This window comes from Manis javanica, chromosome 2 (genome assembly GCF_040802235.1).
Source record: "Manis javanica isolate MJ-LG chromosome 2, MJ_LKY, whole genome shotgun sequence".
NCBI lineage: Eukaryota > Metazoa > Chordata > Mammalia > Pholidota > Manidae > Manis > Manis javanica.
In genome coordinates, this window is record NC_133157.1 from 150,080,192 (window position 1) to 150,096,174 (window position 15,983).

The 15,983-nt window shown below is 38.4% G+C and overlaps 1 protein-coding gene across 13 annotated transcripts in view; it reads right to left on the reverse strand.

Moving 5' to 3' along the window:
* ASPH (aspartate beta-hydroxylase) overlaps window positions 1–15,983 on the reverse strand; it is a 223,489-nt gene that overhangs the window by 30,818 nt on the left and 176,688 nt on the right. The window contains exon 22 of one of the 13 annotated variants that reach the window (XM_073229587.1): window positions 6,798–6,855. The exons of 11 other annotated variants lie outside the window; for them this stretch is intronic. In XM_073229587.1, the coding sequence (XP_073085688.1) occupies window positions 6,820–6,855 (36 nt within the window). In that variant the 3' untranslated portion in view covers window positions 6,798–6,819. Of the gene's footprint in view, window positions 1–3,162; window positions 3,187–6,797; window positions 6,856–15,983 lie in introns of those variants that run through there. One more of the 13 variants, XM_073229588.1, reaches the window with a different exon arrangement.

The window sequence follows — 15,983 nt, forward strand, 5'->3', positions numbered from 1 at the left end:
GATCCCTGAAATATGGAAAATCACATTTTTCAACTGGACAATATTTAGTATTATTTCTTTAAAACTTTATTCTCCATTATTTCTCTATTCTTTCTGTAACTCCTTTTGTTTGTATGTTGGACATGCTAAACTGAGCCTCAAATTTTCTTCTTTTCTATTTTTAAACTTTTTTTTTGTTCCTTTCGGGAGATTTCCTTGACTTAGCTTCCAATACTGCAATTAAATTCTTATTTCTGCAAACCATATTTTTTAAATTTCTGAAAGCCTTGTTTGGGTCTTTGTTTCTGTGTACAGTATCCTCTATTTTTGTGGATATACTATCTTCTGGTGCCACTCTGAGGGTCCTACAGATTATTTTAAATTGGCACTTTCTGCATTTTCTGTTGCCCCTAAGTGACGATAGTCTTTTTGTCCATTTTGTTCTTCTTTCATGTTGAAAGGTCTCTCCGATGTTTGGTGATCCTTGGCTGTCAGTCGTATAAAACTGAGATAGTGATTGGAAGTTGTGTGGAAAAGACAGGGCCTGTGATTGATAGGCCTCACTGCTGGGGCCATCAAGTGTGTTTTTTTCCGGGCATCAGTATAAATAAAATGTCAGTACTGAGGGGGCTCGTCTTTGAGGCCCTGCCATTTCTTAGATGCTGTAATACCAAGTGCTCTACATCTCCTCTCTTCAGAAGCCCCTCTGCAATCACTATCATTTCCTTAGGTTTCACCTTTCGTAGGTCTGCCAAGTCAGATACTTCTGTTTTCCATTTTCAGAACAAAAAAGCACAAAGCCATACTAACATTGTTTACCTGTTATTGTCTCCCTCTTTTTTTTCTTTTGTAGGTTTATACCATTTTTATTATTTTATTGTTATTTAAGTGAAGTTTCCCCATGGGAGGTATTAAACGGATGTCTCCATAACCCTTCTTCACTCCTATTTTCTATACATTTCTGACAGTCGATCGTTTTTGACTATCTACCTTCTTATAGGCTACATGGACCTGGTAATACATAATTCAACTTTCTAGTGAAGTTTAGAAACAACGTGCTGTGAGCCTACAAAACCCTCTACTAGTCCCTCAGATGTGTTCTCAAAACATCACCAAACTCAAAGTAATGATGTTTCACATGGTAGAGGTAGGTAGGAAGGGGAATTCTTAGCATTATACTTGACATTTTAAATCAAACTTTGCTAACTTGTATATTGATTTATTGTCAACCTAGTATCTTTCCACTGCTTGGCTTGTGCACATTCCTTGTATCACTCAGTTGGTACAACTGCAATTCCATGATGCGCTATATGATGATAACATTGATTTGATGCTGGAAGGGTGATATAAAATCACCAACAGAATTCACCTAACTTTAAGTGTTTTCTTCTATGAAGGAAAACACGACTGTTCAGAGAAACATTTTTGCTGAGGCAGTCAGTAAACACTGCACACTGCTAAGTAAGGGGAGTTACCACTAGTGATATTCTTCTGCTCAGACTGTCATAATAAAATACCATGCACCGGGTGGCTTAGCCAGCAGAAATCACTGTCCCCCAGGTCTGGAAGCTGGAAGTCCAAGATCAAAGTGTGGGCAGGTTTGGTTTCTTTCAAGCTCTCGCTCCTTGGCTTGCAGAGGGCCCTTTTTTCACCACAGGTAGCCTTTCCTCCGTGTGCACATCCCCCTTTGTGTGTGCAACTTTTCTTTCCTTCTTAACGGACGCCAGTCAAACTGGATCAGGTCCCACCCTAATGGCCTCATTTTAATTTACTTTTCTCTTGAAAGGCTCTATCTCCAAACACAGTCACATTCTGGGGTACTGGAGTGTGGTTAGAGTTCAACATATGAATTTTGGGGGGACACAGTCAACACATAAGACTCATGCAGATTCAAATTAGAACTAGTTCCAGCTAAGAAAGCAGAATGGAAGGGCATGAGGAATAATTCACATCAACATGGGGAAAAATAGACTTACAGGAGCAAAATAATAGATGGTCATGGAAAAAGGCAGGAAGAGTTATGCTTTTGTCTGGTGCACAAAACATAATGCAAGAGCTCTTACAGCTCAGATTAACATGAGCAGGATTAGGTAAGTAACCTGTGTGATTAGCTAATAAGAAAAAGGTAATTGAGAAAACACAGACATTAGCTATTGAGGAGTCCCAGAGAAGTGTATGTACCTTGAAAGGTTCTGATTCTAAATTCAGAGAAGGCATGTGGTCAAGCACCATTCTTGGCAAAGTTTATGCATTAAACTGGAGTTAGGATGAATTGGTAATAATGGTACATTAGTACAATGAATACCAAATTTCATCTAATTGGCTATGAACATACTTGTTATAGTTAACTATTTTGGAATATATTCGATTATTTAGAGATAAAAAGAACTTAAATCCTAGCCATAATCAGACTATACTTTACACGATGATAAGACATGGGTACTGTACTCTGCCTTAGAAGGGCAGTACCCCCAAGTGCTCAGCTGAAGTTGTGAGATCAGAGCAAACACCACAGTGAGTGTACTGCTCTCACAGAAAACTCTCTTTGCAGTGACTTTAATAAAATGTCTGAGGAAATTAGTAGCATTCGAGGAGCAATGGTGTGCTGGTCCCAGTGCGTTTCAAGCACAGATTGCCTGTTTTTCAAGTTTGAATATAAAGGAAAACACCTGACATTTCTTTATTGTGGAAATAAATGAAGACCAAGCAAATGAGAAAAGCAAAGGCTACTCACAGCTTATTATAGCAAGGGAGTCAGCCACCAGCGCTGTGTTTGGCAGAGAAGTGGGGAAGCTTTACACTAAAAAAAAGACCAGGTGTGCCCTGACTGCAGGCTGTTGGCCCAGGAAGCTGTAGGCTAGCATCCCACGTGATTGGTTAGGGGAACATATGTGGCTTTGTCTGGTTGGTCTGAGGTTGGAAGCAGGAGCAACAATTAAGGAAGGTGTCAGTTATTATCAAGTCCCAGTCATTGGAGTGGGCTGTCATGGAAGGTGTTGTTCAGCTCCGTGGGTTGTTACTAGAAATTGCCATCTGGCTAATCTGGCTTCCTGCAAGTCTCATTTACAACAGGTTGGCTTCCTGGGTTATTTATTGTAGAAAAGGGATTGGTTTCCCAGGCAGTTTGCTGCATGAGGATCAAGGTCCTGTTTTTCTATATGGTCTGGCCTTGCCTTAGTGCGTTCATTCAGTCTTGCATTATTCACGCTGAAAGGTAAGGGTAAGATAAGGCACTTAGCATGGGGCAAAAGAAGAGTTTTGGAGTACTGACATTTGCTCTTTCTAGAAAGTGGGAGAAAAAGGGTGTTTTCTAGGAAACAGAAGGAAAGATAATCCAAGCGGCCAGGAGAAACATCTTGCCAGAGGGCTTAAAGAACTCTGTAAAGGAGCTAGTTCCCCATTCCTCATGCCCTGGGTCAGATGGGCAGGGAGGCTTTCTCTGTATATATAAAATCAACTCACTTGATAAACAGATAAACAACTTATCTATGATGTGCATATGCATCTTATATTTAAGACATTGATCTGTGTGTCTGTGTGTTATGACCTAGATCATGATCTACTGTATTAAAAATTAGGGACTGTATATGGAGTGCCAACCAACAGGTGCAGTTTGCAATTACTGTGAAATATGAATTATGAAAAAATGAGTTTCCAAAGAGGGTCACAGATAAAGCTGATTTTTAGGCTTTTTTTCTTTTTAAACATTGACAAATACTGAGGACTCACTGATTTTGCTTTGAGAAAGAACACAAGCTTTGAGTGTGAAATAATTCAAATAGTATCAAATGTTCTATTCTTTTGCTGTGTTGCCATGACTGGCATTATATGCCACACTAGCTTTAGCCTTGTGCCGACTCTTATTAGGGGCTCACGTGTATACACACACACGGGAACATCCATGATGATGGCTTTTTGTCGTATTTTGTTTCGTTTTATTTTTGAGCCTTACTAAAACCTTTCAGGAGAGGAGGAATTGTAATTATTCTGTATTTAGAGACAAAGAAACAGAATCAGATGTGTGGAAAGAATTGCCCTAGGTGTCAGAGCTGAGGGCAAACCTTATCTGTTTCCAATTGCAGAGCCTCCTTTAAGAAGTTCACCTTGAAATCACAACCACCAAATCCCTTAGTACTCACGAGTGGTGTTGTCATTTTGTTGTTTTAAGTGTATGTGTCATTGAAATTCAAAAAATTTAGAGTTTGATTTAGAAGAATAGGATGAAACTATGGTGTTAATCTTAAGGAACTGCTTCCAGCACTTCTTTATACTATAATACATACTTTCATATAAAAGTGCTAATCCTCTTAATTTATAGCTTAATCCTACTGTAAATCCAACATTTTTGCTTCTTTCTTTTTCAATCCATTTTATTTCAAAAGCAGTTCAGTGAAAATATTCAAATATTTAATTACACAGATAGAAATCTTGAACCATCTAATGTGTTACTACTGTCTAAGCCTTATTTCTGTTCAGGTGATGTTATTCATACACAATGGATTTCTTAATTAGTAAAAGCCACAGTCTGAAGGAAAATGACAGAGTATCATTCTAACCAGTTGTCGTTATGCACCACGTCACACCATTGGTAAAATGTTCCTGGGCTCTCCTCTGATTGTACTAAAACTACAAGATGAGAAAAGGAAAACTTACCTGTGATTCTATTTGTCTATATAAAAGCAGCTGTTCTGAGAATCTCAGAAAAAGGGTGCAATTGTTTTCTTTTTCCAGTAATGAATGCAGAGTTAGGTAGCAGGAAACACAAACACAAAAGGTATATTTTAAACTATAGTTTTGCATTGCTATTAGCTGTTGTTTTTCAGTGTTAGTACAGTGGTTTCCAGGCATGCACTGTTTACATCTAAATTAGCCATGAGATAATGTGGATCAAAAAGCTAATCTCAAAAAGGAGAGGGTGAAACTCTGAAGGTACAGTAGCTTTTCTCTGGCTAGAAGAGTTCTTTTCTATTTATAATCTAGCAAAGACTTTAATCCACTTTTGTTTCAATTTCTATGTTAAATACCCCAAAGCACTTAGGGCTTTAGTATTTTTGATTTGGCAGCAACCTACTCAATTTTAATGAAAACATGCATTAAAGAGGACTGGAATACCTTCTTTAAAATTTTTTCATGGAGTTGCCTAGCCTTTTAACATCGGTAGTGCACAGAGTTGCCAAACTGCAAACTACATAACAATGGGGGAACAATGACAATTCAGCAAAAGGGAAAAACACAGATGATGCATTTTACTGAACACTGTCCTATGCCTTCCAAAAAATTGCACTCTGAATCTCACTGGAACATACATTGAGAATAATTTAAATGAAAATGTGCTATCCGTGGGAGTTCATTGTCACATAAGAGCCAGAATCTGGGTAATTATCCTAAAAGTATTTTGGCTCAATATGACAGCTACGTGATCTATAAGGTTTCCACTTTAGATGGTAATGGCTGGGGGATGACCATGATCCATAATATTCAAATCCTTAGTTTGAAAACAGAAGAAAATCTTGATGTGCAAGTGTTTGTCCACTGGCGGGTCACAGGCCCTGGGCCCTCACATAGCAGGGTCTCTTAGTCATTGACAGGGAATCACCTTGAAATCACATTTTTTGTGTGTGAAAGTCATAACGTGATATAACATTAACATTTCTACAAATAAAGGTAGTTAGTAAAGTAAAGCACGATCACAAAGCACTGAATTTTAAACACAGGATGCCACACGCTCTGAAATTCCATACTGTTGGGGGCCCTGTGATTAATGCTCAGGCCCATTTTCCTTCTTCAATAAACCAGTTTAAAATAGGCAGGGCTGCTGGGAGATTCAAGATGACAGCGTGAGAGGTGAGATGGAGAACTCCTCCCAAAACCACAAATAGTACAAAAATATATTAATTAGTACAGTTAACCCTAAAACAGCAACAAGAAAGAAGGCTGAACCAGACTGCATACAGACCTCAGGAACAGAGCAGAACTCACGAAACAGGGTAACATATGAAAGCCCTTCCCCCACCCCAGCTCACCAGCAGAGGGGAAAAGAAATGGGGAAGGGAGGGGGTGGAAGCTTGGAACTGCTGAACACCTGGCCCTGGAGATCTGCTTTGTGAGCAGAAACCTACACTGTGTGGTGCTCTGGACATTGGGGAGCTTGGACAGGCGGAGTGCTTGAGAGACTGACATTCTGGCTGTTTATGGAGGAGTGGATCCACACCTGGCTACTCTGTGTCAGAGGAAAGGCAGGCGGTCTGAGAGGCTTCCTAGCAGCAAGAGGGCTGCTGAAGGGGTGGGGTATGCATGGAGCTTGCTGTGGGGAGAAGGGAGAGCTGCACAAGGTTTTCTGAGTGCACTCTGCCCAGCTGGTTGGGAACTTTGAGAAGTTTCAGGCGCTCCATCCCCCTGGCTGGCTACATAGCTCCGAGGCCTCCCACTGTGACACACAGTCTGCTGTGCCTTTTTCCTAGCCTGCAGGCACCAGTTCACAAACCGGCAGTCACTGTGCAGGCATCAGGCCAGCCAGAGGGAGGCCCCGCCTACAACAGCTGGAGACGCAAAGCACAGAGGCTTACACCTGTGTGCTCGGCCCACTGGCTCTGATACTGGACACAGGCACCACAGATGGAAATCAGGAAACAGGTCTTTCCTCCTCCAAGGTACCAGCTCCGCTCCCCTACGACCTCACTCTAGGGGCTAGGCAGCTCCAAAGACTGGAGCTTCTGGGCACTAGTGGGCACCACACAGAAATATGGAACATCAAAAGAACATGGTTCAGACCAAAATCTCACAAACCCAGAAAAAGGGCCAAATGAAACTGAACTCACCAATCTTCCTGAAGGAAGGAATTTAAGTCAGAGATTCAATCATTAAGAAATTCCATATCTGAAATGAAACATACAATGGAGAGATTTAAAAGCAGAGTACATGTAGTAGAAGAGATGGTAAATGGAACAGAAATGAGAGAAGAGGAATACAAAGAAGCTGAGGTACAGAGAGAAAAAAGAATCTCTAAGAATAAAAGAATATTGAGAGAACTGTGTGACCAATCCAAATTGAACACTATTTGCATTACAGGGGTACCAGAAGAAGAAGAAGAGAGAAAAAGGGATAGAAAGGGTCACCGAGGAGGTCATTGCTGAAAACTTCCCCAATCTGTGGAAGGAGATAGTCTCTCAAGCCATGGAGGTGCACAGATCTCCCAACACAAGGGACCCAAGGGAGACAACATCAAGACATATAACAATTAAAATGGCAAACATCAAGGATAAAGACAGACTTTCAAAAGCAACTAGAGAGAGAAAAAAGATCACATACAAAGGAAAACCCATCAGGCTACCATCAGACTTCTCAACAGAAACCTTACAGGTCAGAAGGGAGTGGCATGATGTAGTTAATGCAATGAAGCAGAAGGACCTTGAACCAAGAATACTCTACCTGGAAATGTCATCATTTAGATTCGAAGGAGGGATTAAACAATTTTCGGATAAGCAAAAGCTGAGAGAAGTTACCTCCAACAAACCACCTTTACAGTGCATTTCTGAGGGACTCCTATAAATGGAAGTATCCCTAAGGCTAAACAGATGTCACCCAAGGGATAGACAAAGAGGATAGAAAACAATTCCTAACATACAAAGAATGGAGGAGGAAGAAAAAAGAAAAAAAAAAAGAACCTTTAGGTTTATGTTTGTAATAGCATACAAAGTGAGTTAAATTAAACTGTTAGATAGTAAGGGAATTACCCTTGAACCTTTGGTAACCACAAATCTAAAGCCTGCAACGGCAATAAGTACATATCTGTCGATAATCACCCTGAGGTAAATGGTTTGAATGCACCAATCAAAAGACACAGATCTACTGAATGGATAAAAAAAACAAGACTCATCTATATGCTGCCCACAAGAGACTCACTTCAAACCCAAAGACATACACAGAATGAAATCAAAGGGACGGAAAAAGATATTTCATGCAACTAATAGTGAGAAAAAAGCAGGAGTTGCAGTACTTGTATCAGACAATATAGACTTTCAAACAAAGAAAGTAACAAGAGACAAAGGACAATACATAATAATAAAGGGGTCAGTCCAACAAGAGGATGTAACTATTATAAATATCTATGAACCCAACACAGGATCACCTACATATGTGAAACAAATACTAACAATTAAAGGGGGAAATAGAATACAATGCATTCATTTTAGGAGACTTCAACACACTACTCATTCCAAAGGACAGATCAACCATACAGAAAGTAAGTAAAGAGACAGAGGCACTTAACAAAATATTAGAACAGATGGACCTAATGGACATCTACAGAACACTCCATCCAAAAGCAACAGGATACACATTCTTCTCAAGTGCACATGGAACATTTTCAAGAATAGATCATATACTAGGCCACAAAAAGAACCTCAGTAAATTCAAAAAGATTGAAACTGTACCAACCACTTCTCAGATCACAAAGGTATGAAACTAGAAATAAACTGCACAAAGAAAATAAAAAAGCCCACAAACACATGGAAGCTTAATAACATGCTCCTAAATAATCAATGGATCAATGACCAAATAAAAACAGAGATCAAGCAATATATGGAGACAAATGTCAACAATAATTCAATACCACAAAATCTGTGGGATGCAGCAAAGGCTGTGCTAAGAGGGAAATATAATGCCATACAGGCCTACCTCAGGAAAGAAGAACAATCCCAAATGAATAGTCTAAACTCACAATTAATGAAACAAGAAAAGGAAGAACAAATGATACCCAAAGTCAGGGACATGATAAAGATTAAAGCAGAAATAAATAAAATTGAGAAGAATAAAACAATAGAAAGAACCAATGAAAGCAGGAGCTGGTTCTTCGAGAAAATAAACAAAATAGATAAAACCCTAGCCAGATTTATCAAGAAAAAAAGAGGGTCTGCACACATAAACCAAATCAGAAATGAGAAAGGAAAATTCAGTATGGATACCACAGAAATACAAAGAATTATGAGAGAACACTATGAAAAATTATATGGTAACAATCTGGATAACCTAGAAGAAATGGAAAACTCTAGAAAAATACAAGCTTTCAAGGCTGACCCAGGAAGAAACAGAAAATCTGAATAGACCAATTACCAGAAACGAAATTGAAGTGGTAATCAAAAACTACCTAAGAACAAAACCACTGGACCAGATGGTTTCACTGCTGAATTTTATCAAACATTTAGTGAAGACCTAATACCCATCTTCCTTAAAGTTTTCCAAATAGTAGAAGAGGAGGGAATACTCCCAAACTCATTCTACGAGGCCAACATCAATCTATACCAAAATCAGGCAAATACAAAAAAAGAAAATTACAGACCAGTATCCCTGATGAACATAGATGCAAAAATTCTCAACAAAATATTAGCAAACCAAAATTCAAAAATACATCAAAAAGATCATCCATCATGATCAAGTGGGATTTGTCCCAGGGATGTAAGGATGGTACAACATTCAAAAATCCATCAACATCATCCACTACATCAACAAAAAGAAGGACAAAAACCACATGATCATTTCCATAGATGCTGAAAAAGCATTTGACAAAATTCAACACCCATTCATGATAAAAAATCTCAACAAAATAGGTATAGAGGGTAAGTACCTCAACATAATAAAGGCCATATATGACAAACCCACAACCAACATTATACTTAACAGCAAGAAGCTGCAAGCTTTTCCTTTAAGATCAGGAATAAGACAAGAATGCCCACTCTCCCCACTTTTATTCAAAATAGTTATGGAGGTCCTAGACATGGCAATCAGACAACACAAAGAAAAGGCATCCAGATTGGCAAGGAAGAAGTCAAAGTGTCCCTGTTTGCAGATGGCATGATATTGTACATAAAAAACCCTAAAGAATCCACTCCAAAACAACTAGATCTAATATCTGAATTCAGCAAAGTGACAGGATACAAAATTAATACACAGAAATGTTACTTTCTTATATATTAACAATGAACTAGCAAACAGAGAAATCAGGAAAACAATTCCATCAAAAAGAATAAAACACCTAGGAATAACCTAATCAAGGAAGTGAAAGACCTATACCCTGAAAACTACAAGACACTCCTAAGAGAAATTAAAGAGGACACTAATAAATGGAAATTCATCCCATGCTCTCAGCTAGGAAGAATTAATATTGTTAAAATGGCCATCCTTCCTAAAGCAATCTACAGATTCAATGCAATCCCTACCAAAATACCTACAGCATTCTTCAATGAACTAGAGCAAATAGTTCTAAAATTCATATGGAGCCACAAAAGACCCCAAATAGCTAAAGCAATCCTGAGAAGGAAGAACGAAGCAGGGGGAATTATACTCCCTGATTTCAAGCTCTACTACAAAGCCACAGTAATCAAGACAGTTTGGTACCGGCACAAGAACAGACCCATAGACCAGTGGAACAGAACAGAGAGCCCAGATATAAAGCCAAGCATGTATGGTCAACTAATATATGATAAAGGAGCCATGGACATACAATGGGGAAATGACAGCCTCTTGAACAGCCAGTGTTAGCAAAACTGGACAGCAACATGCAAGAGAATGAAACTGGATTATTGTCTAACCCCATACACAAAAGTAAACTCAAAATGAATCAAAGACCTGAATGTAAGTCATGAAACCATAAAACTCTTAGAAAAAAATATAGGCAAAAATCTCTTGGACATAAACATGAGCAACTTCTTCATGAACATATCTCCCCAGGCAAGGGAAACAAAAGCAAAAATGAACAAGTGGGACTATATCAAAATAAAAACCTTCTGTACAGCAAAGGACACCATCAGTAGAACAAAAAGATATCCTACAGTTTGGGAGAATATATTCATAAATGACTTATCCAATAAGGGGTTAACATCCAAATTATATAAAGAGCTCACACACCTCAACAAACAAAAGGCAAATAAGCCAATTAAAAATTGGGCAGAGGAGCTGAAAGACACTTCTCCAAAAAAGAAATTTAGATGGCCAACAGTTACCAAAAAAAAAAAAAAAAAAAGACAGGGCTGAAAAGATACTCCACATCTCTAATCATCAGAGAAATGCAAATTAAAACCACAATGAGATATCACCTCAGACCAGTTTGGTTGGCCAACATCCAAAAGACAAACAACAACAAATGTTGGCGAGGATGTGGAGAAAGGGGAACCCTCCTACACTGCTGGTGGGAATGTAAACTAGTTCAACCATTGTGGAAAGCGGTATGGAGGATCCTCAAAGAACTCAAAATAGAAATACCATTTGACCCAGGAATTCCACTCCTATGAATTTACCCTAAGAATGCAGGAGCCCAGTTTGAAAAAGACATATGTACCCCTATATTTATCGCAGCACTACGTACAACAGCCAAGAAATGGAAGCAACCTAAGCGTCCATCAGTAGATGAATGGATAAAGAAGAGGTTGTACATATACACAGTGGAATATTATTCAGCCATACAAAGAAAACAAATCCTACCATTTGTAACAACATGGATGGAGCTAGAGAGTATTATGCTCAGTGAAATAAGCCAGGAGGAGAAAGACAAGTATCAAATGATTTCACTCATCTGTGGAGTATAAGAACAAAGAAAACACTGAAGGAACAAAACAGTAGCAGAATCACAGAACCCAAGAATGGACTAACAGTTACCAAAGGGAAAGGGGCTGGGGAAGATGGGTGGGAAGGGAGGGATAAGGGGTAAAAAAGGGTATTATGATTAGCACACATAATGTAGTGGTGGTGGGGACACGGGAAAGGCAGTATATACAGAGAAGACAAGTCATGATTCTATAGCATCTTACTATGCTGATGGACTGTGACTGTTGGTATACTGGGGACTTGATAATAGGGTTAGTCTAGTAACCATAATATATTTCAAGTAATTGTACATTAATGATACCAAAAAAAAAAAAAAGGCAGGGCTGAAAACAAGAAGCCCAAGGAAAGAGAATTTTGAAATAAAGACAAGATTGATCAGAAGAAGAAGGATATGAGACGTAAGAGCTAACTGACATTTAAGTAACTTTGAGGGAGTACTGGGACACCATCAAGGGTAAGGACAAGGAGACTTGAGTTCATAGCCCAGCCCTGTCACTATCAGCTATGGAACCTGGGGCAGATTCCTTAATTTCTCTAATCCTTACTTTACTCATATATAAGTGGAGATAATAACATTGATAAAGATTAGAAATATTATACACAAAAGGGCTCAGTTGCACTGATTATAAATAGGAAACATTTCAAACAAGATAGCTGTTATATATTATTTTAGTAACACATAATATTCCAAAATTGATCCCATGTTTTCTAGAAGCTAGAAAATGTTTTCCTATGAAAACAAGGTAATAAATTGAAATTATAAATGATAATAGTAATAATCAGCACTTCCTATTTATTAAATCTGAACAAGCAAGTACCATTTCCATATGTACTTTGCAGATAATGAAATCACACATAAGGAAGTGTTGCTCGTGTCACATAGCTAGTAAGGAATGGACACTCAAATCTAGGCAATGTGGCCATGCAGCCAGCCTATGCCCTAAACTGCTTCAGTAAATGCCTCACTGGTGATTAAGTTAGGTGTTCCTTCATCAACCCCCAGAAACCCATTTATGTTTAACATACTTGACCTACAGTATACTACCATAGTTTCCCATTTATTGAGTTGTAACTCACATACTATAAAATTCACTCAACTTTTATAATACAGTAGTTTTCAGAATATTTAGTGTTGTACAATCATAACTCTAATTTTAGAACATTTTCCTCATGCCAAAAGTAACCCCTTACCCATTAGCAGTCACCCCCATATCTCCTCAGTCCTAGGCAATCACCAATCTTTCTGTCTCTATGGCTTGCCTTAACTGGACAGTTCATATAAATAGAATCATGTAATATGCAATTGGCTTCTCTCACTTAGCATATTGTTCTCAAAGTTCATGCAGGTTGTTATTAACAGTACTTCATTCCTTTTTTATTGCCACTGTTTAGATGTACCACATTTTGCTCATACATTCATCATTTAGATAGGCGCTTGGGTGTGTCTACTTTTTTGCTATATGAATAATGCTACCAAGAACATTCATGTATACATTTTATATGAATAAATATTTTCATTTCTCTTGGATATAGACCTAGGAATAGAATGATGGGCCATGACTCTATGTTTATATTTTTGATGATTAATTTTTGATGAAATACCAAGCTGTTTTCCCAAGTGGCTGCATCACTTTACATCCCACCAGCAATGTTTCAGTGTTCCAAATCCTTCACACACTTGCCAACACTTATTAGTCTTTTTTTCGGTTATAGACATCCAAGTAGGAGTTAGTGTGGTATCGCACTGTGTTTTTGATTTGCACTTCCTTATTAATGAATGACTTTGAGCATCTTTTCATGTGTTTTTCCACCATTTGTATATCTTCTGTCTATTCAATTTTCCCCTCTTTTTAACTGGGTTATTTGTCTCTACATTGAGTTATCAGAGTTCTTAATATATTCTTCATAAAAGTCCCTTGTTACATATATGACTTGCAAGTATTACCACTCACTCTGTGGATTTTATTTCCACTTTACTGATTGCATACTTTGAAGCACAAAACATTCTGATGAAATCTAATTTATCTATTTTGTCTTTTGTCACTTGTGCTTTTGGTGTCATACTTAAAAAAAAAACATTGCCTAACTCAATGTATGAAGACTTAATTCTGTGTTTTCTTCTATAAGTTTTATAGTTTTATTTTTTACACTTAGGTCTATTTCCATTTTATGTTTGTTTTTTGGTGCATAGTTTGAGGTAACTTCATTTTTTGCATGTGGATATACAGTTGTTCCAGAACCATCTGTGAAAAGATAATTCTTTCCCCATTCTATTGTCTTGGCACCTTTGTCAAAAGGCAATTGATCATAAATGTTAAAATTTATTTCTGGATTCTCAGCTCTATCCCACTGATTTATATGTCTGCCCTTATGGAAGTACCACACTGACTTAATTTGCAGTTAGTTTTGAAATTGGCAAGTATGAGGTCCTCTAACTTTATTCTTTATAAAAATTGTTTTAGCTATTCTAGACTCCTTGCATTTTCATATAAGTTTTAGGATCAGTTTGTCAATTTCTATTAAAAAATTCAGAATTTTAATAGAGATTGTGTTGTGCTTTAGAGAAACTTGGGGAATATTGCTACCTTAACAATATTAAATTTTCTGATTCAAAAACATGAGATTTATTTCCATTTATTTAGATGTTTTAAATTTCCTCCAATAAGGTTTTGTGGTTTTCAGTGCACAAGACTTGGCTTCTTTGTAAAATGTATTCCTAAGTATCTGTTATGGGTTGAATTATGATCCTCAAATTCATATGTTAAAGTGCTAACCTTGCAGTACTTCAGAATGTGACCTTATTTGGAAACAGGGTCTTCACAGAGGTAATCAAGTTAAAATGAAAACATTAGGGTGGGTCTTAATCCAATATGACTGTTGTCTTTGTAAAAAGGGAAAATGTGGAGACAGACAGACACACAGGGAGAGCACCACGTGAAGACGATGGCAGTGACCTATAAGCCGCAGAACTCTACACATCACTAGAAAGCAACCAGAAGCTATGAGGGAGTGATGCAACACATTCTCCCTCACAGCCCTCAGAGGGAACCAGCCCTGCTGATACCTTGATTTGGCTGACGGAGAAGTACATACGTTCTTTTGCTGGAAGCTTGTTGCCCCAGCATGTTGCTCAGACTCCCTTTAAACTGTGAGTGCCCGTGGGACATGGTTCTGACCAACAGGACAGGGTCTGCTAGGAAGTTTCCAGAAGGCCATACGGGGCTGGTGTGGTTTCTCAACAATGTCATGAAGCCCTGAAACACTTTCTAACCCTCCATTCCAGTTGCTGCTGGCAGCCATCTTGAAGTACGCCAGCACAAGGACAAAGTCAACCTCAGGTTAGGGCTGGTCCCCAGAAAGACCAAGTGATTAGATCAACTTTCAGCTCCATTCGCCAACCTCTGAGAAGGGGAGGGTAGGAGGGATGGAGATTCAGCTCAATAAAACCTCTTGAATAAGATTTGATGAGCTTCTGGGTTGGTGAAAGTATCTACAGGCCAAGAGGGTGGTGGACTCCAGTTCCACAGGGATGAAGTGCTTGCGCTTGGGACGCTTCTGGACCTCACCCTATTTGCCTCTTCATCTGGCTGTCCATCTGTATCCTTTATAACATACTTCATAATAAACAGGTAAACCTAAGTAAATATTTCTGAGTTCTGTAAGGTATTCTAACAAATCGACTGAACTCAGCGAGGGACTGTGGGAACCTCTGATTTATAGTCAGTCAGTCAGAGGTAGAGTGACAACCTAGAATTGGTGTCTGAGATGGTGGCAGTCTTAGGGACTAAGCCCTTCACCTGTGGAACCTGATGCTCTCTCCAGGTGGAGAGTGTCAGAATTGAATTAAATTTACAGACATGCAGTCAGTGTCCACTGAGAATTGGGGAATCTTTTGGTGGCACTAGAAAACACACGTCAGAGATGTAAAATGAGCTGTTTGAAAATCAGAATGTGTTTTCTTATATGAACAATATATATGGCAGTTAGATTCTCAGGCCAGACCACTTAAGACCATCAACCCACAAAGCAAATGGCATCTTTTACCTTTTGAGTAGAAAACAATGCTAGTGACACCATGAATTACTTTGTTTCTCATTATTAACCTGTCTAAGCTTGCTAAAGCAATAGTAGTCTTCTGACAGGCCTCTACCAAAATCGCAAAATAGACATTCTTATAGTCTGAATTTAATCCATCAATGTAAGCACTTCTGATTTTTTGTTCCTTTTTTTAAGCCATTAAGTTGTTGGAATCACTTAGTTTTTCTATCCTACATTTCTGCCACTACATTTTCTAAAAATATTTGTTTTAATAGACTCAGGACCAGAGGTTCTCAAAATGTGGTCCAGTGTTACCATAGAGTTTTCTAGACTCAGGGGGTCTGCAAGATCAAAATTACTGTATTTTC